This window comes from Rhinoderma darwinii, chromosome 5 (genome assembly GCF_050947455.1).
Source record: "Rhinoderma darwinii isolate aRhiDar2 chromosome 5, aRhiDar2.hap1, whole genome shotgun sequence".
Lineage (NCBI taxonomy): Eukaryota > Metazoa > Chordata > Amphibia > Anura > Rhinodermatidae > Rhinoderma > Rhinoderma darwinii.
In genome coordinates this window covers 154,446,504-154,471,970 of record NC_134691.1, presented here as the reverse complement: position 1 = coordinate 154,471,970, position 25,467 = coordinate 154,446,504, and the positions used below count along the sequence as shown (strand labels likewise).

The 25,467-nt window shown below is 42.3% G+C and overlaps 1 protein-coding gene across 1 annotated transcript; it reads left to right on the top strand.

The window, feature by feature from the left end:
* Positions 1–4,947: 4,947 nt before the first annotated feature.
* SNRNP48 (small nuclear ribonucleoprotein U11/U12 subunit 48) lies at positions 4,948–25,441 on the top strand. The gene is made up of 9 exons (XM_075826661.1): positions 4,948–5,152; positions 7,643–7,750; positions 8,535–8,595; positions 11,257–11,337; positions 12,890–13,069; positions 13,804–13,925; positions 21,636–21,742; positions 22,458–22,607; positions 25,151–25,441. The coding sequence occupies exons 1-9, from the start codon at positions 4,997–4,999 to the stop codon at positions 25,197–25,199; spliced, it is 1,014 nt and encodes a 337-aa protein (XP_075682776.1). The 5' UTR covers positions 4,948–4,996; the 3' UTR covers positions 25,200–25,441.
* The last annotated feature ends 26 nt before the right edge of the window (positions 25,442–25,467 follow it).

Below are 25,467 nucleotides of genomic sequence, written 5' to 3'. Positions count from 1 at the left end.
TCACTATACCCCTAGATAATTTCCTCAAGGGGTGTCGTTTCCAAAATGGGGCCACTTGTGGGGTGTTTCCACTGTTTTGTCCCCTCAGGGGCTTTGCAAATGTGACGTGGTCTCCGCAAACTATTCCTGCTAAATTTGAGCTCCAAAAGTCAAATGGCGCTCTTTCCCTTCTAAGCCCTGCCCTGTGTCCAAACAGCCGTTTATGACCACATGTGGGGTATTCTTTTACTCGGGAGAAATTGCTTTACAAATGTTAGGGTGAATTTTCTCCTTTAGTCCTTGTGGAAATTAGAAAAAATTAGCTAAACCTACATTTTCTTTGAAAGAATGTCGATTTTCATTTTCACAGCCTAATTTCAATAATTTCTGCAATAAACCTGTAGGATCAAAATGCTCACTATACCCCTAGATAATTTCCTTGAGGGGTGCAGTTTTACAAATGGGGTCACTTTTGGGGGATTTCCACTGTTTTGGTACCTCGAGCCCTTCAAACCTGACATGGTGCCTAAAATATATTCGAATAAAAAGAAGGCCCCAAAATCCTCTAGGTGTTTCTTTGCTTCTGAAGCCGATGCTTCAGTCCATAAGCACACTAGGGCCACATGTGGGATATAACCTAAAACTGCAGAACCTGGCCAATAAATATTGAGTTGCGTTTCTCTGGTAATACCCTGTGTTACAAAAAAAAGGATTAAAAAGGAATTTCTGCAAAAAAAAAATGAAATTTGTATATTGCTTTAATTCCTGTGAAACGTCTAAAGGGTTAAGAAACGTTCTAAATGCTGTTTTGAATACTTTGAGGGGTGAAGTTTTTAAAATGGAGTGACTTTTTGGGGGTTTCTAATATATAAGTCCCTAAAAATCACTTCACAACTGAACTGGTCCCTGAAAAAATAACCTTTTGAAATTTTCTTGAAAATGTGACAAATTGCTACTAAAGTTCTAAGCGTAGAAAAATAAAAGGGATGTTTAAAGAACGATCCCAATCTAAAGTAGACATATGGGGGATGTTAATTAGCAACAATTTTGTGTGGTATAACTGCCAACTTACAAGCAGATACATTTACATTTAGAAAAATGCTAATTTTTGCAATTTTTCACCAAATTTTGGTGTTTTTCACAATTAAATACTAAATGTACCAAGCAAATTTTAACAGTAACATACAGTCCAATATGTCACGAGAAAACAATCTCAGAATCACTTGGATAGGTAAAAGCATTCCACATAAAGTGAAACATGTCAGATTTAAAAAAATGAGGCTCAAAAGTGGCCAAAGCGGGAAGGGGTTAAAGTCCTGTTTTTTATGCCTTAAAATTGTGTCACAGTAATAAATATTTTGCACCTTGGGCTACTTTCAGACTAGCATGTCCGACTTGCGCGCGTAAAAAACTGAGCGTTTTTCCTAAATTTCATGTCCGTGTGCCATCAGTGTGCGTTGCGTATTGGCTTCAGTGTGCTTTGCGTGTGGCATGTGTTTTTCACATCTGTGCAAGCACTTTTTTTTTAATCTGCATTTCTTTGTAACTGATGCGTGAAACACAGAACAGCACATGGATGTCGTCCGTGTATTGTCTGTGGGTTTCACGCACCCATTGACTTCAACGGGCGACTAGGTGCACAAAACCCCATGCATGAGTTTCACGCAATGAGTACTCGCTGTGTGAAAACTCACGCTTGCGTGAATGGCCCCATTAAAATGAATGGGTCCATGTACTGTGCGTTATTTCAATGCACAGCCCACGGACGAGGAACGCGCTCGTCTGAATGAGCCCTAAAAGGGAGACGGTCACCAGAAATGTACCTATCAAACTAGTAGTAATATAGTGTAGGCTCACCTGAATGTAAGGTTATTTTCCTTTTTCACATGGGTGCCTCCTTTGCAGAGAAAATAATTGTATCCAATACATGCAAATTAGCATTTTGGAGCAACGAGGGCGTCCCCTTTGCTGCAAAATGCTCTATCTTCTTTCCCCAGTCCATCCCTCGCTCCGTTCTTTCATTGATTGACAGGGGCCAGGAAGTGTAAGGCCTCACGCCCACGACCGTAGCCATGTGCACGGCCGTGATTTTCAGGTTTGTCACCTGCAAATCGCAAGCCGTGCACATGGCCGCGTGCATTAATTTCTATGAGCCTGGACCGCAAAACACGGCCGTAATAAGACTTGCCCAATCTTTCTGCGGTCCAGGCTCCTGGGACATGCACGGTCCGTGGAAACCACGGTCGTGTGCATAGGCCCACTGAAATGAATGGGGCCGCAATTCATCCGCGGATTTACGGGTGAATTGCGCCCGCAAAAGCACGTTCGTGTGTATGTGGCCTAATAGCCGAGTTCACGCCTAACCCCGTAGTCTACTGAACGCGTGCATGGCTCTGCTTCATAATCAGTACATGTGCAGTACACCCTTGACGTTTCATCGGTCTAATCAGCAGTACTGCGCATGCGCCAATGACGTCAGACTGCACTCGGAAGAGACGGACCTCGGCATCGCTGAGCAGAAGAGAGTGTTAGCTCACGTCATCGGCAGATCTTAACAGACCCTTACTCTTACGTAATATCAAGGAGACTACAGAGAAAAGGGTATACCTCCTGGAAGAGTAGGTGAGGTTTGTGATGGTACGAGCACTTGGCCCCCCAATACCAACATTGTTACTTATCGCTAGGGCTCAGTGGGGGTCCCTGTGGTCAGACCACTACCAATCAAACTTTGATGGCATATTCAACGAACATTCCATCAATGGTAAGAAAATCCTTAGGCCCCATGCACACGACAGTATTTTCATCTATCCCGAAATACTGTCCATAAATACAAATCCGTAGTCATCTGTATTTCAACCATATATACGGTTCGTATTGCATCCGTATATACGAATCCGGAAAAAAAGAGGGAGGATGCAAATGAGGTCATCAACATGTTGCATAGCAACGCTTATGTAAATACGGACGGTAATTACGGACAAGAATAGGACAGGTTCTATAATTGTTTCAGCACGGACACCAATCAGTAAAAATACTGAAAGGTGTCCGTGGCCAATAGAAATGAATGGGTCCGTAATTACTGTCAGTAATTAGGGTATGTTCACACACAAACTCAAAAACGTCTGAAAATACAGAGCTGTTTTCAAGGGAAAACAGCTCCTGATTTTCAGAAGTTTTTTAAGCCACTCGCGATTTTCGCTGCGTTTTTCGAGATGTTTTTCTATAGAGTCTATGAAAAACGGCTCCAAAAACGGCTGAAGAAGTGACATGCACTTCTTTTTCACGGCCGTTTAAAAAACGGCTGTGTAAAAAAACGGCCTGTGGGAACAGAACGCCGTTTTTCCCATTGAAATCAATGGGCAGATGTTTGGAGGCGTTCTGCTTTCGATTTTTCAGCCGTTTTTCGGGATGTTTACAGCCCGAAAAACGGCTGAAAACACTCCGTGTGAACATATCCTGCTGAATGCCCACGGCCATTGAGCGCCACGGGCAAAAAACAGCAAAATACGCTTTCTCTGCCTCCCATTGATGTCAATTGGAGGTCAAAGACAAACGCCCGAAGATAGGGCATGTCCCTTCTTTTTCCCGCGAGACGGTTTTTCCGCTCGTGGGGAAAAACGCCTCCGCCTTTTTTGGCGTGTTTTACGACGCGTGAATTTACATTATGTTCACACAGAGTATTTTGCAGGAGGAATATCTGCCTCAAAATTCCATTTGGAAGTTTGAGGCAGATTTTCCTCTCCCTGCACGCCGATTTTCGCGCCGTTTTTTGCCCACGGCCATTGAGCACCGCGGGCATAAAATACTGCGAAATACGCTTTCTCTGCCTCCCATTGAAGTCAATGGGAGGTCAGAGGCGTAAACGCCCGAAGATAGGGCATGTCGCTTCTTTTTCCCGCGAGGCAGTTTTAGGGTATGTTCACACGCACTAATTACGGACGTAATTCGGGCGCTTTTGCCCCGAATTACGTCCGAAAAATGCGCCTCGATAGCGTTGACAAACATCTGCCCATTGAAAGCAATGGGCTGACGTTTGTCTGTTCACACGAGGCGTATATTTACGCGCCACTGTCAAATGACGGCGCGTAATTAGACGCCCGCGTCAAACAAGTGACCTGTCACTTCTTTGGGCGTAATTGGAGCCGTTATTCATTGACTCCAATGAAAAGCAGCGCCAATTACGTCCGTAATGGACGCGGCGTTCAAGCGCCTGCACATGCCGTTACGGCTGAAATTACGGTGATGTTTCCTCCTGAAAACATCCCCGTAATTTCGGCCGTTACAGACGCTGCCGTGTGAACATACCCTTAGGCTGTGTTCACACTGAGTTTTTTGCAGGAGGAAAATTCCTCCTGCAAAAACTGCTCCAGTAGGTTTTTGCACAGTGGTTTGACAAAAACTCGTCAAAACACTCGTCGAGGTTTTTTTTTCCTCTTTCTGACTCATTGAAATGGGGTTTTGGAGGAGGAAACCGCCTCAAGATGGGTCATGTTGCTTCTTTTTACCACGACGAGTTTTTTTTACTCGTGGAAAAAAAACTCGTCTGCCTCCCATTGAAATCAATGGGAGGCATTTTCGGGCGGTTTTTGAGTTTTTTGGTGTGGTTTCTGCCCCAAAAAACTCGTCAAAAAACTCAGTGTGAACAGGGCCTTACTGCTCGCGGGAAAAAGACGCCGACGCCTCCCATTGAACCAATGGGAGGCATTTTAGGGCCGTTTTTGCCGAGTTTTACGACGCGGTTTCCGCGTAAAAAAACTCGGCAAAATACTCCGTGTGAACATAGTTATGAAAATTACGGCCGTGTGCATGGAGCGAATGCAATCACTTCCGGTTTCCCTTTCAAATAATTTACAACAATTGACCACAAGGAGGCACTAAAAGTCTCCCCAAATGACTCTCATCTCGTTACATACGGACCAAAGCGAGAGACGAAAACGAGGTCTGACACGCAGTACAGCCCGGAAGCATCCTGTGTATTTCCGCCGTGGTGGTTTCCGGTGTGCGCTCAGATCTGGTGATGGAGAGTCCTGTGTCAAGGAATGCTCATCAACTATTGCAGGAGTTAAAGAACTTTACGGAGCTATGCCGGGGCCGTCTGACCCAGCTGCTGCAGGATCTTGGCTGGGAGCAGCAGCAGCAGCAGGAGGAGAAGGCGGAGGCGGGCAGAGAGCAGGTCTGTAGAGTGCACTACAGCTGCGGTGGGCGGCTATTCAGATACAGCGCCGCCTTGTGGTCATGTTATGAATGGCTACACAGCACCACTGCTCTATAAATGAAGCCTGTGCCCCCTGACCACAACTCCAAAACTTACCCTATCTATATTTCTTTTCACACTGTGTACCAAGCTCTAGTGACATGCCACTGAATTGTTTCAAATTTTAGTGTACAATAGCCCCCACACTAGGCCTAAATAATACAGTGATGCCACTGTGTAGCTATTCCCCACTTTTGTGCCCATGTATTGTCGACACCGTAATAATCTCTAATCGTAGGTTCCCATGCTCTTGTACCTATAATACTGTGCCAGTGGTGTACATAAGATAAGTCAGAGCTGGAGCATTCAAGTTGGCAGAAAGGATCACAGACGTGTTTTGTTGCTGGACGGTGCCAGGAATCATTCACTGATAGTCCTGGACACTTTGTTATGGGGTTTGGGGTTAGAAGCCACATGAAAGAGGCGGACGTCTTAGGCCTCATGCACACGGCCGTGATCTTTATCCGAGATTACGGATCCGTAATTGCGGATAAAATACTGACCCATTCATTTCTATCTGCCACCTTTCCTTATATTTAAGAGTGTGTGTCCGAGCCGTAGAAATGACCCGCGATAATCGGTCAGGTCCTATTTATTTGCATTTACGGACCGTGCTCCTATACTTACTACTGTGATCACGGTCCGCAAATGTGGGTGAGACTTTACGGCGAGTCGGTGCAGTATTTACTGACTGTAAATACTACACGGTCGTGTCAATTATGCCTTAGGCTGGGTTCACACGACCTATTTTCAGACGTAAACGAGGCGTATTATGCCTCGTTTTACGTCTGAAAATAGGGCTACAATACGTCGGCAAACATCTGCCCATTCATTTGAATGGGTTTGCCGACGTACTGTGCAGACGACCTGTCATTTACACGTCGTCGTTTGACAGCTGTCAAACGACGACACGTAAAAATACAGCCTCGTCAAAAGAAGTGCAGGACACTTCTTTGGACGTTTTTGGAGGTGTTTTCTCATAGACTCCAATGAAAACAGCTCCAAAAACGGACGTAAAAAACGGCGCGAAAAACGCCGCGAAAAATGCGAGTTGGTCAAAAAACTTCTGAAAAGCAGGGTCTGTTTTCCCTTGAAAACCGCTCTGGATTTTCAGACGTTTTTGGTCACTACGTGTGCACATACCCTTAGACATCAATAGAAAACTAGTGGGAGGGGCTATCACTATTTAATGCACACTCCTTCTGCAGCATTCTTTGACCCGTCTGCGTCCTGATGGGAACGGGTTTTCACCCACCCACCTACCTAGTGAGTATGGCCTTTTTTGTGGTTTTGATGATCTTTATGTCCCATTATTTTCTGTTTGTGTTTTTAAATTAGGAACGAAAAGTTCTGGTTAGGGACTCGCAAGGCACTGGGGACCCTTGACGTTGGGTTGCGAGCTTTGCGTATTTTGGCCAAAATAACAACTAATACCCCATGTTTCATGGATATTTCTTACTACGTATACTATACTTTTTTTCAGGACGCAGCCGGGTCTTATATGCTGGGAGGGCATGATGTGCTGGCGTTTGGTTTGGAATGCAGAGCAGCCCGCTTTAGCTAACACTAGCGGCGTTACAAATAGGCTGTTATTCGGCAAGATACGCCATGCCTGACGACCAGCACATTATCCCTCCACGTATTACACATAGTACTGACACCCCATGTACTATTCACAGCACTGACCCCTATTCATCACATTTATTTATTTATTTATTTATTTATTTTTATTACATTATTACACAGTTCTGACACTTTCATACATACATATTTATTTTTTACCATCCATTCACACCCTAGCACTACACTGACACTCATTTATCGCACACCTTTGAGCACTTAGTCCGCCACTCCCCTCAAGACTAGTGGGAGGGGCTATCACTATTTAATGCACACTCCTTCTGCAGCATTCTTTGACCCGTCTGCGTCCTGATGGGAACGGGTTTTCACCCACCCACCTACCTAGTGAGTATGGCCTTTTTTGTGGTTTTGATCAATAGAAAACTGCTGTTCGGATCTGGGATATTGGGCCACATTATTGCACCCTGTAATATCCAGCTTTAGTTTTATGTGTCTTTAGTTAAGACATGGGCTACATGGAGAATTTTTGTAGTGCAACATTAATTTTTAAGTCTCAAGCCACAGTCCAATGGAATACATTGAATTGTAGGCAATCTTGTAGACTGCAGCAGTTCAAGTTTAGCCCAGGCCTTCTACTTCTTTCAGAGTAATTTGGACCAGGCCAAACCAAGTAGGTGGCATACAACGTCCATAGTATTAATTGCGAACTTCTGATCCACTTGGCCCAATGTTTGTGTTTTTGAGCTTATCACCAACCTACTGGCATTGAGCAGTGAGTCAAGCGGACATTTTTTCCATCTTTTGTTTATAACCGTTTCTCCTCACTAGGATACTGCAGTGTGTCCCTATGACTCTAATCACCGAATGCCTAAGTCCTCTCTGGAGAAGCATGTCGTCCTATGCAAACGTCATAGGCTGGGCTACAGCAAGGAGGAAGTAAGTGTATATGTCAAATAAAAAAGACCAACGTTTGATTGGTTATCACTGTTTGGCTTTTTCTTCAGCGGTTTGCCTGAATGGGGGTGACTCATGACCGGTGGGGCATAGCCTAGAGCTGATGATGGGGCATAGCCTAGAGCTGATGATGGGGCTTGCCATATCTGTGTGGTGGTAGCTTTGGTCGGTGTACTGTCCTCCACCCTCTATGCATATTAAATGGAAGCATCACAGCACCGTACATACTAAACAGCATAGGGGGTGTGCTGTCTGATAGATTTCTTAAAGGATAACTAAACATTCAACAAACTTCTGACATGTCATAGTAGCACATGAGAAGTTTTTTTATTGGGGGAGGTCCGAGAACTGAGACTCCCACCAATCGCAAAATCGAAGCTGCTTAGTTGCTGCTCGGCTTATTCCGGAGATTTAGCGGTGTTCGGACTCAGTGGAAAGTCTATGTGCCAGTACTCCGCTACATCAGCTTTCCGGAAAAAGACAAAAAATAAGCGCTTCTGCCACTTCGTTTTAGTGAATGGTGGGGGTCTCCGTGCTCGGACCCCCACCAATCAAAACTTCTGACATGTCACTATGACATGTCAGAAGTTTGAACGTTTAGTTACCCTTTAAGTTTGAAAGAAGTATGTCACCCTTTAACTTGAATGAGGTCTTCATGAAGTGGTGAGTGGGCTTATACTTCAGGGTTTCTTGTTTCTTTTAATTGTATTTTGATTGCCGCTTATGGTCACACAGCGTATTATATACCAGCTCTTTTTATACACAGGCAGACGTACATGACCCCCAGTTCTTCTATGAAAAGGCAAAGGTTACCTCAATTACTATAGGTAGGTATGAATTTAATTTCCATATGCCGGACAAGCAATGATTCGATCATTTCCCCCATTACCGGAGCCTGCAAATAGCATGCCATTACCAATGTTTGGCATTGTAGAAATAAGAAAGTTTCAAAATAATTTCAAAGGTGGATTTTCGATACGTATTCCTCAACCATTTACAGTACAGTGGATAGGGTTTTCCAAATCAGATCCACATGTATCGAAAGATTTCCAGATCCGTAGCATGTCCGTTCCGCTGTAGATTTTCAATGTGGATTTCACTCTGCAATGCAAATCCACATGAGGAAAAGATCCGCCATGTGTGAATTAACATTTAGTTTGAGTCTCTACGCTGCGCCTATTTCCGCCACAGATTTCGCCGCAAATCCACAACGAAATCCGAATGTGTGACATGGATTTTATCCTATGTATTGCAAAGGGGGAAATCCGCAACCAATCTGCGAAAGAATTGATATGCAAATTAGAAAACATGTGGATGGGGTTTTTAAAACGCCTTTCACATGTATTGTACTGAAAATTCCATCAATTCTGCAGCGTGTGAATTCACCCTTTCGGTTTGTGAGTTACGGACTGTATGTTGGCCATATTTCCCGGACCGAACACCGTTCAGGGAGCCAGACTCCTAGCATTGTTATCTTAGATGCTAGGAGTCCCTGGCTCCCAGCGGGAATACTGTCCAATACTGTAATCATGTTTTCAGTACGGAGCAGTAGTCCCGCAGGCAGGCAGTGACTCTCCTCCATCGTGGTCATCTGATGCTGAGTCCGGCTCCCTGAACTGTGTTCGGTTTGGGAAATACGGCCAATGCATCTCGCGGACCGAACACTGCCGTATAAAGCAGGCCTTATAGATTCTTTTAGAAACCCAAGTGCCAACAGGGTTTGACCATCAATGGGGGCCCAGCTCATGGGCTACTATGAAAATCTCTTAATTTTAACCCCTTCCCGACATCCGCTGTGTATATATACAGTGCACATCGGGTGGGTGAGTATGGAGCGGGGTTACAGGCTGGGCCCGCTCCATAGAATGAGCGTGTATCTTGCACCCGCTCATTTAACCGTTTAAATGCCTCGATCAATAGCGACCGTGGCATTTAAATGGTTAGAAACATTGCAACAGGGTTTCATAGGAGAGTGTCAGTATAATGATATACTGCAATACCTTTGCATTGCAGTATATCGTGAAAGCGATCGATGGTTCAAGTCCCCTAGGGGGGGGCGAGTAAAAAAAAAAAACAGAAAGTGTGTGTGTGTGTGTGTGTGTATATATATATATATATAACAAAAAATAAAACCTGTCGCCATTTTCTTGTGTGCTGTATAAATTTTCAGTCGCAGGCGTTCTTGCACCTGTATACACATTTTGTCTCATTTTGTTGGAATGTGCTGTTCAAACTTTTGTGGTTATGTGATTCATATATGTGGGGTTAGTGACTGCCTCCACTTTTGATCCTCCCATTCTGCCCTGGGTGATTTTAATTAGGTTAATGCCGATTCCTACCATCCCCAGGTATATATGTAGGCTTAGTTCTGGGTGTATGTGCAGCGTAGGTTCCCATCTCATAGAGGTCGCCTTGTTGTGGCAGATGGGCTCACACAATTTAATCAAAATGTGCACTAAGAACCTCCCTATTGTAAGTAGATTTAGCTGTAATGCATATTTATTTATATTTGGTGGCATTAGTGTTCGCCGTGTGCTGTCACCGTTTTCTTGTGTAATAAATAAATAAATAAATACATATATATATATATATATATATATATATATATTCCCAAAAAAAGTGGTGTGTTTATTCACCCCAGGCAGGCAACGTTTTGATCCGTCTCTATGGGATCTTTGTCAATATATAATATATATTATAATAATCTACCCATCTATATCTATATAAAAAAATTCCCCAAGCACAATGTAAAAAAAATAAAATAATTTAACATAACTGATATTGCCGCGCCTGTTAAAGTCCCAACTATTACAATATATCATTATTTAACCCGTATGGTGAATGCTGTAAAAATTAAACTGCCAGAATCTCACTTTTTTGGTTACTTCATCTCCCACAAAAAAAAATGGATCAAAAAGTTGAATGTACCCCAAAATGGTACCAATAGAAACTACAGCGCGCCCCGCAAAAAAATAAGCCCTCATGCTGCTGAATTGATGGAAAACGAAAACGTTCTGACTCGCAATGTGGTGGCAAAACTCAAATTTTATTTTTAACAATCAGTTTTTTCCTTGTAAAATTAGTAGTTTTGGTATCGCCGTAATCTTATTGACCCGCAGAATAAAGTGAACATGCTGTTACGAAACCCCCCCCCCCAAAATTGAGGAATCTCTGTTTTTTCCTATTCCACTCCACAAATAAAAAAAATTCCACTTTCCCTCTACATTAAGTGGTGCCATGAAAATCTACAACTCGTTCTGCAAAAAACAAGCCCTCATATGGCTATATTAATGGAAAAAAAAAAAAAAGTTATTGCTCTTGGAACGTGGGGAGGAAAAAAGACGAATGTGAAAATCCGAAAAATGGCTGCGGTAGGAAGTGGTTATGTTGACATTGTGGAGTTTTGTGTCATTGTAGAATATAAATTGAGGCAAAATGATTCTAATGTATATGGGATGGTAATTCTGATTCTATTTTCATCCTAATAGATACATCGAAGCAGTTTCAGATAATAACAGATGCCAAGGATAATGCCCCTGCCTCAAGTGACGATAAATTGTGGGACAAACGTAAGTGGATTATTGCTGAGACTGTAACGTTTCACCTGTATCTCGGCGATACTAATAGCGTTTCATGTGTATTTGGCTGTTCTGTACCTCATTGTATATATTATAGTGTAATCTGTGTTCGTTTTTTTTTCTCTTTCCATAGCAGGGGTGAGTATAGAGCGGAAATAGCATCTTGACATCTCTCGTAACAACCACTGTGCTTATGTGCAGTATCCTTTTTTATGAGTTTATATCCTTTTGGAAAAAAAAATCCCATTTGTTTATATTTTAATAATAATAAAGAATCTGGATCTATTTGGAGCGTGCAGTTCCAAATAGTAATTTTTCCCATATTCAGCGTAGGTTTGACATGCTATATGTGCTGGGAAAGCTATTGGCGCATAAGCTGAACTTATCCATATGGTCCTATTGACCCAATGTTTGCCTCTTGGCGTACGTCGGGGTGGTATGCATCCTATGCTGCCGTTTTCATAGAGAAGGGAAGGATTGCATGATGGAAATTTCTTGCCTAGGGAGCGCTCATTACCTCCCTTCCTTCCAAACAAGGCTAGATTTTCTCAATGGTCTTTCTATTGTCTGTAAAGTTTGGCTGTGTGAAGCTAGTCATGCCACCATTTTAACAAGAGATTATTTTTATTATGTAAATCAAAATAATTCTAACAATATGCTTTTTTTACTGTTATTAAATAACCGAATTATAATAATTGGCTCGCTCTACTTAGGCTTTGCTCACATCTGCGTCAGAGGCTCCATCAGTGGTCTCCGCTGCAAATTCTGTAGTTTTTGCTGGACAAAATAGCTCCACATACTGCACTATTTTATCTGGCAAAACGACAGACACCATGATGGAAACCGGACTGAACCCAGTAAAGTCAATGGATTCCATTGAACGCTGCTGGTTTCCGTCATGCGACTGATTCGGCGGCTTTGGTTTTCTGTTGTGCTCCTGTGACAGTGTAGAGCAACGGAAAATCCAAATGCAGATCTGAATAGAGCCTTAGGCTATGTTCACACGGAGTATTTTGGGGGAGGAATATCTGCCTCAAAATTCCATTTGGAACTTTGAGGCAGATATTCCTCTCCCTGCACGCCGATTTTCGCGGCAATTATCACGCCGTTTTTCGAGCGCCGCGGGCATAAAACAGCGAGATATACGCTTTCTCCTGCCTCCCATTGAAGTCAATGGGAGGTCAGAGGCGGAAGCGCCCGAAGATAGGACATGTCGCTTCTTTTTCCCGCGAGGCAGTTTTACTGCTCGCGGGAAAAAGACGCCGACGCCTCCCATTGAAATCAATGGGAGGCGTTCTCGGCCCGTTTCTGCCGAGTTTTGCGACGCGGTTCCCGCGTGAAAAAACTCGGCAGAATACCCCGTGTGAACATAGCCTAAGTCGTATGGTTCTACTTTCAGTGGGGTTCTAAATATATGTGTGTGTGTGTGTGTGTGTGTGTGTGTGTGTGTGTATAGAGATACATATAATGTATATATTTATGTGGTTACACTGGAGGTGAGTGTGTGTAATATCAATATGACTGTACCTTTTATGTGCTTCAGGTGACTACTCCACTTCAGCTGTCGAAGTTCCTCTAAACCACAAATACGCCGTCTGTGACCTTACAGCTGCCGATCGTCTTGCTATATATGAATATGTCCTTCTGGAGACTAAGAAACAGACGCCTGTTGAGCAAAATGCATCTGATTTGTTTGAAGATTTGACTTCCAAAATGAATCAAGGTTTCGATATTATTATAGTTTTTTGTCTTGTTCTGTCAAAGTGGTGTCAGGGATTGTTTTTTGCAATGCGAGCTGTACTTTTTATTGGTACCGTTGGGTACATACGACTTTTTGATCACTTTATTTTTTAAGAATTTAGGTGACCAAAAGACATATAAATTCTGGATCTTTTTATTTATATTGTAACAGCTCATAATTTTATGGACATGGAAATGTTTTGTTTTTTTTTTCATTTTTACCTTCGGTAAAAAATGGGAAAAGGTTTTATTTCGAACATTGAGTTATTAAATTTTTTTGTACGCTTTTCCTATCCTTTGTTTTACAGTGTATCTTAAAGGTTACCGACTCCTATTGAGCCCTTCATCAGGCCCCTAGGCTTGCATGTCAACCATCGGCACCCCGCAATTCCTGTCTATTTTGTTGACCCATAGCATCTAAGTGGTTAAACGTCTGGGACCGGAGTTATCTCCAATCCCGGGTGTAACATCCTATTGACTCTGTTGTACAATTGTCAAATGTTGGTAAGGGGTTATGAGTCCTCTTTTTCATAGGGCACCTGGCTTTGTTTCTTACCTACATGATGATTTTGGGGGAATTGTCTCAAGTGTATTGATTGTGGTTTTGGAAATAGTTTTCGATACAATATTTAATCATAGTCCCCTTTTTTTAGTGATTTTTTTTTTTTTTTTTTTTAAGAAAGTTGTCCGTTTTATTAATATATATTTATTTTGAAGGTGATGAGAACAAATGTCCCAAATCCCACTTGGAAATAATGGCAGAAATGCGGGACTACAAAAGGAGGCGCCAGTCTTACAGGGCTAAGAATGTTCACATTACAAAGAAGTCCTATACGGAGGTAGTATATTGGGCGTTTTGTATAGTTACTTAGTAGTTCTGTGTTCTTATATGCTTATGCTTTTGATATGTTTCTATTAACCCCTTCCCGACATTTGACGTATCCATACGGCAAAGTCGGGTAGGGGAACTATGGAGCGGGCTCACGGAGTGAACCCGCTTCATACGATGCCGGTGTCAGCTGTTTGTTACAGCCGACACCTCCGAGTAACTAGCGGCATCGCGCTCGAGCGCGATCACGCAAGTTTAACTCGTTAAATGCCGCGGTCAACAGAGACCGCAGCATTTAAATCATTAGAAAGAGGGGGGCGACCCCCTCTAACAGCTCATTGCGCCCCTCGCAACGCAATCGCGGGGAGGGGCGATGGTTGCTACGGCTGCCTGGGGGCTTAATGAAGGCCCCCAGGTCCGCCATCTTTGTACACCTTATAAGCCCTGCCTCCGGCAGGGCTTAAAGAGGCTCTGTCACCAGATTTTGCAACCCCCTATCTGCTATTGCAGCAGATAGGCGCTGCAATGTAGATTACAGTAACGTTTTTATTTTAAAAAAAACGAGCATTTTTGGCCAAGTTATGACCATTTTTGTATTTATGCAAATGAGGCTTGCAAAAGTCCAAGTGGGTGTGTTTAAAAGTCCAAGTGGGCGTGTATTATGTGCGTACATCGGGGCGTTTTTACTACTTTTACTAGCTGGGCGTTCTGACGAGAAGTATCATCCACTTCTCTTCAGAACACCCAGCTTCTGGCAGTGCAGACACAGAGCGTGTTCTCGAGAGATCACGCTGTGACGTCACTCACTTCCTGCCCCAGGTCCTGCATCGTGTCGGACACATCAGCACCAGAGGCTACAGTTGATTCTGCATCAGCGTTTGCAGGTAAGTAGCTACATCGACAGACCTGCAAACGCCGATGCTGCTGCAGAATCAACTGTAGCCTCTGGTGCCGATGTGTCCTCGCTCGTCGGACACGATGCAGGACCTGGGGCAGGAAGTGAGTGACGTCACAGCGTGATCTCTCGAGAACACGGCTGTGTCTGCACTGCCAGAAGCTGGGCGTTCTGAAGAGAAGTGGATGATACTTCTCGTCAGAGCGCCCAGCTAGTAAAAGTAGTAAAAACGCCCCGATGTACGCACATAATACACGCCCACTTGGACTTTTACTTTAAACACGCCCACTTGGACTTTTGCAAGCCTCATTTGCATAAATACAAAAATGGTCATAACTTGGCCAAAAATGCTCGTTTTTTAAAAATAAAAACGTTACTGTAATCTACATTGCAGCGCCTATCTGCTGCAATAGCAGATAGGGGTTGCAAAATCTGGTGACAGAGCCTCTTTAATGGTTTCCTGTCAGAATGGCAGTATATCGTGCATCTAACTGGTTTTTTGTGTTTTTTTTTTGTGTAAAAAAATAAATATTAAGTTCAAAAAAAAAACCCTTTTCCCATTTTCCTGCTAGAGCATAGTAAAAAAAAAATAAACATAATTGGTATTGCCGCGTCCGTAAAAGTCTGAACTATTACAATATATAATTATTTAACCCGCATGGTGAACGCCGTAAAAAAAAAAAAATTGTAAACGCAAGAATTTTTGGTCACCTCATCTCCCACAAAAAATTAAATAAAAAGTGATCAACACATCGCATGTACCCCAAAATGGTATCATTAAAAAGTACAGCTTATCCCGCAAAAAATAAGCCCTCATACCACTTAATCGACGGAAAAATAAAAAAGTTGTGGCTCTCGGAATTTGGCGACACAAAATAAATTTTATTTTTTACACTTAGGTTTTTACATGTAAAAGTAGTAAAATATAGAATAAACTACATATATTTGGTATCACCGTAATCGTATTGACCCACAGAATAAAGTTAACATGTTGTTTTAATTGCACAGTGAATTCCGTAAAAATGGCGCGCAAAAAACTGGAGGAATGGCTGTTTTTTTTTCGTTTTCAACCCCACAAATAATTTTTCCCCCGTTTCTTAGTACATTATATTGCAAAATAAATGGTGCTCCGAAAAACTACAACTCGTCCCGCAAAAATCAAGCCCTCATAGTACTATATCTACGGAAAAATAAAGACGTTATGGCTTTTGGAATGTGGGGAGGAAAAAAACGAAAATGAAAATCTGAAAGGGCTGCGGCGGGAAGGGGTTAACAAGGCAAAGTCAAAATAGAATGTATTGTGTTCCCCATTTCAGCAGTCCATTAGCGTACAGTAATGAATGTGTGCATGGTACCTAATTGTTAGGGTTGGTCACATCAGTATTTAGATTCTTATCGTTCTCATAAGGAGTGCACATTTTAAGCTCCCAATTATTCAACACAAATAACCACACAACAACAGCATTATGGCAAAATTTGTGTCACTGGACACTCTTTATAACAATAAGAAGTACAGCTCACTGAACCAGACAGATTGCGGCACCTCACGCGATGGGCTGGGGCACGACTCCCTTCGGTACTCCCACCGACTAAGAGCAAGCCGTGCCTGAGGAACCGTTAATCAACCCTGACCAACCTTAATGGTTTCCCGAGTCCATCTGAACCGGGGACCTGATGCACCGCATGTGCCCCCCCCAACAGACTAGGAACCCTGCCGCAAAGCCAGTGCTTAGCATGCCATGGCCCATAGCTCCATGTGGCCGAAACGTTACACCTCTTCTCTTATATTGCCTTATTTAAAATAAAGCCTATTTTGCATATTTCAACCGAAGGAGTGCTTGAGTTTTTCATTGCGAGTATCTACGGGGTGGGAACCCTACCTACAGCACCCAGACAACCTGCAGAGTGCCACAGATTTGATCTACTATCCATATATGGACAGTGATGCCAGAGGCTCCTTCTCTAGGAGAGGAATCGTACCTCCCAACCGTTCCGGGCAGCTGGGGTTTGTCCCACAGTAAACTGTATCTGCGTCCTCAGGATGCAGATACAGTTTCACCTAATGCTGAAGCAAGGAACAGTTAGCTCCTTGCTTCAGCATTAACTCAGAGTGGAGGAGCAGAGGAAGCTCCTGCGCTCGCCGAGGACTCCCCGGGCACAGCACTACTTTAAGCGCTGTGCCTAGGAAAGCCCTTGACGTCATTGTCAATACAGTGAAGGAAATAAGTATTTGATCCCTTGCTGATTTTGTAAGTTTGTCCAATGTCAAAGACATGAACAGTCTAGAATTTTTAGGCCAAGTTAATTTTACCAGTGACTGATTAGATTATATTAAAAAAAATCACATTGTCAAAATTATATATATTTATTTGCATTGTGCACAGAGAAATAAGTATTTGATCCCTTTGGCAAACAAGACTTAATACTTGGTGGCAAAACCCTTGTTGCCAAGCACAGCAGTCAGACGTTTTTTGTAGTTGATGATGAGGTTTGCACACATGTTAGATGGAATTTTGGCCCACTCCTCTTTGCAGATCATCTGTAAATCATTAAGATTTCGAGGCTGTCGCTTGGCAACTCGGATCTTCAGCTCCCTCCATAAATTTTCGATGGGATTAAGGTCTGGAGACTGGCTAGGCCACTCCATGACCTTAATGTGCTTCTTTTTGAGCCACTCCTTTGTTGCCATGGCTGTATGTTTCGGGTCATTGTCGTGCTGGAAGACCCAGCCACGAGCCATTTTTAATGTTCTGGTGGAGGGAAGGAGGTTGTCATTCAGGATTTGACGGTACATGGCTCCATCCATTCTCCCATTGATGCGGTGAAGTAGTCCTGTGCCCTTAGCAGAGAAACACCACCAAAACATAATGTTTCCACCTCCATGCTTGACAGTGGGGACGGTGTTCTTTGGGTCATAGGCAGCATTTCTCTTCATCCAAACACGGCGAGTTGAGTTAATGCCAAAGAGCTAAATTTTAGTCTCATCTGACCACAGCACCTTCTCCCAATCACTCTCAGAATCATCCAGATGTTCATTTGCAATGTTCAGACGGGCCTGTACATGTGCCTTCTTGAGCAGGGGGACCTTGCGGGCACTGCAGGATTTTAATCCATTACGGCGTAATGTATTACCAATGGTTTTCTTGGTGACTGTGGTCCCAGCTGCCTTGAGATCATTAACAAGTCCCCCCGTGTAGTTTTCGGCTGAGCTCTCACCTTCCTCGGGATCAAGGATACCCCACGAGGTGAGATTTTGCATGGAGCCCCAGATCGATGTCGATTGACAGTCATTTTGTATGTCTTCCAGTCATTTTGTATGTCTTCCATTTTCTTACTATTGCACCAACAGTTGTCTCCTTCTCACCCAGCGTCTTACTTATGGTTTTGTAGCCATTCCAGCCTTGTGCAGGTCTATGATCTTGTCCCTGACATCCTTAGAAAGCTCTTTGGTCTTGCCCATGTTGTAGAGGTTAAAGTCAGACTGATTAATTGAGTCTGTGGACAGGAGTCTTTTATACAGGTGACCATGTAAGACCGCTGTCTTTAATGCAGGCACCAAGTTGATTTGGAGCGTGTAACTGGTCTGGAGGAGGCTGAACTCTTAATGGTTGGTAGGGGATCAAATACTTCTTTCTGTGCACAATGCAAATAAATATATATAATTTTGACTGTGATTTTCTGTTTTTGTTTTTTTTATATAATCTATCTCTCACTGGTAAAATTAACCTAGACTGTTCATGACTTTGACAGTGGGCAAACTTACAAAATCAGCAAGGGATCAAATACTTATTTCCTTCACTGTATATGCACAGTGACGTCAGTGGTTCCTCTGACGCAGGATCCCCGTTGCTGACGCTCTGGCAGGGGATTCCACTCCAGGAGTAGCCCCTGACATTACTGTCCATATATGAACAGTAGCATCTATGAGCGGAATCCCCGGCCTACGCTCTTGCTGGGGATTCCGCTCCTACAGGGAGTCCCGATGGTGCTATCTTCAAGGGGGATGTGGCACTATCTACATGGGCACTTTGGCACTATATAGGGGTACTATCTACAGGGGACACTGGTGCTATCTACTTTGGTACTGTGGGCACGATCTACATTGGCACTGAGGCACTATATATGTAAGCACTGGCACTAGGGGCATCTAAGGTGGCATTTTACTGTATGGGGGAGTTATGGCGACATACTGTATGGGGAAGCTATAGGGGAATTATATTATATGGGGCAGCTGTGGGGGCATTATGCTGTATGGTGCATTATAATTTATGTGGGCCTTACACTGTGTGGGGCATTATATTGTATGGCGGCATCTATAGGGCATTCTACTGAATGGGGGCATTATGCTGTATAGGGGCATCTGTGTGGGCATTATACTGTATAGTGGCAGCTAGAGGGAATTATACTGTGTTGCTACGCGCGCTGCATTGGTTGTGGGGAGGTATGGAGGAATCCCCGGCCAAATTTTTTTTTCGACGCTCTTACCGGGGATTCCGCTCCTGATGTCACTATCCATATATGGACGGTGATGTCAGGGGCTCCTCTAGGGAGCTCCAAGGGCTCTATGTACAGGGCAGGGGGGTGTAGTGCTATTTACAGGAGGATGTGTGTGGCAATATCTACAGGGGGGCTGGCAGTACCTACAAGGGGACGTGTTTGGTACTATGTACAAGAGGAGGCTGTTCATTATGTCCGCATATATTCTCATTAGCCTCCGTTATAAAACTACACCTCATTGATTGGTAGAAAAAGAATACCTAGCCAGGGGGAAAGAAATGTCAAAAAGGGTCGGGGGGAGGCTGAACTGAATCTTTGCTCCAATGCATCTAATAGAAGTTTGTCACTCCCTTTTTTGTTTCTAACTATAGATGAGATTCATGTTAGGAAGAACACCTTCAATGAATGTAGGAAACACTGGCATTTTTATTTCTGAGTTCTACATTAGACTCCCATCAGGAGGAATGCCTCTAATATATAATCTGTAGATGCTCTGAATCGCTATTGATAATATCCTATAACATTATAAAAGGGTGAATTTCTATATATTTACCCTCTACAGATGTGCCAATCGATATTAAATTGAGAATATAATATTTATAATTAGGAAAGGCAGTCCATGGATTACAATTTTAATCTACAATTGTTTGTCCTTAGTAGGGTTAATAAACTCTTATATCAATAAAGAACTTCTTGTTTGGTTATGTATATTTACATTACCAATCACACAGTTATTGGGAGTACATCCTTTGGATTGTCTTGTGTTTGAATATAAATTTAATGTAGTACTCTACCTGCGTGTTTTCAAGACTTGGTTTAACCCATTAAATGTGATTTTATTAAGGGGTCGTATCTTACGCCAGCGTTCACTAGATTAAGACTGGCGTCTGAGCCGCCGGTCCTAATATGCTGTTGTGTCTTTGAAACTCATTTTAACCCCTTAATGACCGGGCCATTTTGCACGTTAATGACCAAGGATTATTTTTTGTTTTTTCACGGTCGCATTCCAAGAGTCGTAACTCTTTTTTTTATTCCGTCGACATAGCCGTATAAGGGCTTGTTTTTTCCGGGACGAGTTGTATTTTGTAATTGTACCATTTTTAGATGCTTATAACATATTGATTAACTTTTATTAACTTTATTTTAGGAGAGAATTGAAAATAAGCAGAAATTCCAGAATTGATTTTCACGCTATAAATTTACGCCGTTTACTATGCAGCGTAAATAACATGTTAACTTTATTCTATGGGTCGGCACGATTACAGGGATACCAAATATGTAAAGGTTTTATATGTTTTTTCTACGTTTGCACAATAAAAAGCCTTTTAGAAAAAAATTACTTGTTTTTGCATCGCCGCGTTCCAAGAGCCGTCATTTTTTTATTTTTCCGTCGATGTGGCCGTATGTGGGCTTGATTTTTGCGGGACAATGTGTAGTTTTCATTAGTACTATTTTGGGGTACATAGGACTTATAGATGAACTTTTATTTTATTTTTTATGGGGGGAATGGGAGAAAAGAGAGAATTTTGCCGTTGTTTTTTGCGTTTTCTTTGGACGCCGTTCATCCGGCGGTTTAATTAATGTGTTCATTTAATTGGTCAAGTTGTTACGATCACGGGGATACCATATATGTGTATGTGTGATTTGTTTTGACCGTTTTATTAAATAAAACCACTTTTTGGGGCAAAACAGTAGTTTTATTTGACTTTGACTGTAATTTTTTTTATTTTTTTTTTCACAAACTTTATTTAACGGTTTTACTTTTTTTTTTTTTGTCCCACCAGTGGACTTCACTATGCGATGTGCCGATCGCATATATAATGCTTTGGTATACTTAGTATACTGAAGCACTATTGCCTGTCAGTGTAAAACTGACAGGCAATCTGTTAGGTCATGCCTCCGGCATCGCCTAACAGGCAGATGCTGAAGACAGACCTGGGGGTCTTTGTTAGACCCCCGGCTGTCATGGAAACCCGACGGCGACCCGCGATTTGTTTGCGGGGGCGCCGATCGGGAGACAGAGGGAGTTCCCCCTTCTGTCAAACACATTAAAAGCCGCTGTCACTGTTGACAGCGGCATTTAATGGGTTAAACTGCCGGAATCGGCGCGTGCTTCGATTCCGGCAGTTGCAGCAGGAGCCAGGCTGTGTATAACAGCCGTGCTCCTGCCGCTGATCGCGTGGGTAAACTCTCAGTACCCGCGCCATCACAGGACGGATATATCCGTCGTCCTGCGCGAACTAGCAGCTGCTGAGGACGGATATATCCGTCCTTCGGCGTTAAGGGGTTAATATAGTAGACACCATTTCACTTCTGTTTTCTTTCCAGATAATACGGGATGTTATTAATGTTCATATGGAAGAGATGAGCAGCAAATGGCATGATGACGTCCATGATGAAGCAAGCTCCACCGTTTCTTCTTCCTCAATGAAAAGGTGAATACTATAATTGCCTATATTAAATGTTTAGAAGGGGCCGGGCATATCCTGGGTAAAGTAGGAGTTTAATAATAAGGGTATGTGCACACACACTAATTACGTCCGTAATTGACGGACGTATTTCGGCCGCAAGTACCGGACCGAACACAGTGCAGGGAGCCGGGCTCCTAGCATCATACTTATGTACGATGCTAGGAGTCCCTGCCTCGCTGCAGGACAACTGTCCCGTACTGAAAACATGATTACAGTACGGGACAGTTGTCGTGCAGCGAGGCAGGGACTTCTAGCATCGTACATAAGTATGATGCTAGGAGCCCGGCTCCCTGCACTGAGTCCGGTCCGGTACTTGCGGCCGAAATACGTCCGTCAATTACGGACGTAATTAGTGTGTGTGCACATACCCTAAGAATTAGGATGCATCTGTTTGGGCTTGTAGATAAGAAATAAGAATGTAAACATGTGTTGTACTTTGTAATGTAGCGGGTTGCCAAAATGAATCTTTTCCCTGGGTGAAGGAATGCCTATTGTTCATTAGCTGCAATATGCATCATTCTTGTAGTCCGATTTGTGGGAATGAGTCCAGTATACAGTACAAGACACCGAGCTGATTACTGTGAATGTTTTACAGTCCATTCAATTCAGTCCAGCGAGTTCATTAATACTTAGCGTGAAACAGTCACTACTGTAAAAGTTTTGTGTGTTGCTTCTTCAGGCGGGAGCGATCCCGTTCTACAGAGTCCAGACAATCTGCGGGAAGTCACCGGGACAGACATCGATCTGAACGCAGAACGGAGCGCAGCAGTAGTACACGGAGGAGGCGCAGTCGGGGCAGGGACAAGGATTCTAGACATGAAAAAGACAGGTAAGATATTAATTTTGTTGCACACTATGCCATGAATATTTAGAGAGCTTATCTGGTTTTATAAAAAAAAAAAAAAGTGTAATCACTGGATAAATTAAGTTAAGCAATTTTTTCAATTCCCCCACCATTTTCAATGTTTGCTGTCAGGGAATTTAAACCCTCTTGTTTACATTCACAGACTGCAAACCTGCACATATCTAGTCCTGCTCTCTGCTGAGTAGAGGATACAATTGTATCCAGTCTTGGCTTTTTTTTTTTTTTTTTTGCATAAAACTGGTAAATTCCTTTTAAGAATCTGTTACACAAAGATGCCCTACTTTCTTAAAGTCTCTTAGAGACTGTCCACATCTACGTCGAAGGCTCTGTTAGGGGCTTCCGTCGTAGATTCGGCAGGAATTACTGAAAACCATAGTGCAGCAAGCTTCACTATTGTTACCAGTAAAACAACGTCAAGCCGTTGCCTCAGGCATTCCCTTGTTGTGCTCTTACAGTGCTGAACAACGGAACGCCCTGACACAGATGTGAACAGTGCCTTGCTGTGTAAAATGTGTGGTTGTTGTAGTGTGATTGAGATTGTGTGTGTATGTATATATATATATATATATATATCAGAAAAAGAATGGCGACAGCACCCTGCGACACTAATGCCACCTAAACCACTAAATATGAATAAATATGCACTAAAGCTAAATCTACTTATAATTGGGAGGTTCTTAGTGCACATTTTGATCAAAAAGTGTTTGCCCATCTGCCACGACAAGGCGACCTCTGTAAGGTGGGAACCTACGCTGCACATACACCCAGAACTGGGACTAAGCCTACATATATACCTGGGGATGGTAGGATCCAGCATTGAACTAATTAAAATCACCCAGGCAGAATGGGAGGAGTGCAAGAACAAAAATGGAGGCAGTCACTAACCCCACATATATGGATCACATAAACAACAAAAATTTGAACAGCACATTCCAACAAAATTATATAAAATGTGTGTGCAGGATATATATATATATATATATATATATATATATATATATATATATATATATATATAAAAAAAATGTATTAATTAACCCTTTACGTACCAAGCCCATTTTGGCGTTAAGGTCTGCAGTAATCTGCATTTATTTTTTTTGTCATATTCTGAAGCGATTAATTTATGTTTTTTTTTTTATGTCAACGTTTTTTGGGGTTTTTATGCGGGTGAGTAGTATTTTTTTTATGGTTTACATATAAACGTTATTCCGCCGGTTTTTGTTTTTTTTTTTGTTCTAAATTTACAAATGTGTAAATACTACTTTGTGGTGTAGTTTACTACTTTTGCACACTAAAACGCTACAAATTTGTTTTTGCATCGCTGCATTCTAAGAGCAATAATTTTATTTTTCGTTGCTGTAGAAGTATGTGGGCTTGTGTTTTGTTGGACAACATGTAGTTTTTATTGGTATTACTTTGGAGAACATGGGACTTATTGATTAATGTTTTAACAATTTTTTGGGAGGATGGGGGGATGATAGGAAAAGGAGTTCTGACGTTTTTTTGTGCACTATTCATCCTGCGATTTAAATAACATGTAATCTTTATTGTTCGGGTTGTTACGATCGCGGTGATACCATATACAGTGGTCCTTCAAGTTACAATATTAATTGGTTCCGGGTCAACATTATAAATTGAAAATATTGTAACTTCAGACCATAACTCTCTGGAAAACTAGGAATTGTTTCCAAAGCCACCAAAATGTCAACCACAGATTAGAAAAAAATATGTTTTAGCAGATAACTAATACAGATAAAGCAAGTTCTCCCATACAAAAGTCAGAAATACTGTCACTGCTGAAGGCTGTAAATCACTTTCTACGATGAGGACAGGAGTTTCTTCAGGAGCCCGTACAGTACACAGTGTACCAGAAATATAAAAATGTGCTTTATTTCACGATCTCGCGAGATCACACTGTGCTGTGAGTAAGTCCCACAGAAACTTTACCGAAGTGTCGGCAGTGTGACTCCTGGCTGGAGGCGATGTCTATTCACTCTCAAGACACTTCGGTAATGTTAATGTGGGAGTATGTGACAGCACATCGTGAGCTCACGAAATCATGCTGTGCTGCGATTACAGCTAAACTTGAATGAAGAGAAGTGTATGATGCTGATTGGTCAGCGTCATACACTTCTCTTTACAATGCCCAGTTGGTAAAAAGTTAAATGCCCAGTTGTCTATTAATAAACTAATCAGCATAAGTCTAAAATTGTTCATAACTTGCTCAAAAATGATCGTTTTTCAAAATAAAAACCACTGTTACCTACATTACATCATCGATCAGATTATGTAAGAGCGCACTTATAATCTGGTGACAGAGCCTCTTTAATGTAAATCAAATTATGGCGTCACAGTTACCTCCTGGTGGCTTAACGGGTTAATAAGATTGGAGGATCATACTTTTACCGATCTGATTCTAAAAGAAATTACAATGTTTTAATGATTGACTGCAACTTCAAGCGGACAAAAATATATTGGTCAAGTGTTTTTGCTTTCTTTTGTTTCAGGGATGAAGATAAACACCACAGCTACAAGAGAAGAAGGAACAATGAGTAATTTGTGTTGTACAATCTAGGATGTTTTTGTTCGGCTGCTTTAGTAGTTCTCCTTAACATTTGTTGCTTAATAGATAATGCAGAGAAGTCTGTTATTTAAGAAGGACTAATCCGTTATTCATGTGTCCATACTTCTTTTTAAATTAAAAGGTTTCAGTTCATTGCTGCGTCAAGCCTGGAAATGAGATGTTAATTTCCAACAATAAAAAGAATACTCCCATTCTATATCCTTCACAAAGTGAACACCATTTCCTGCATATTTTTATTCT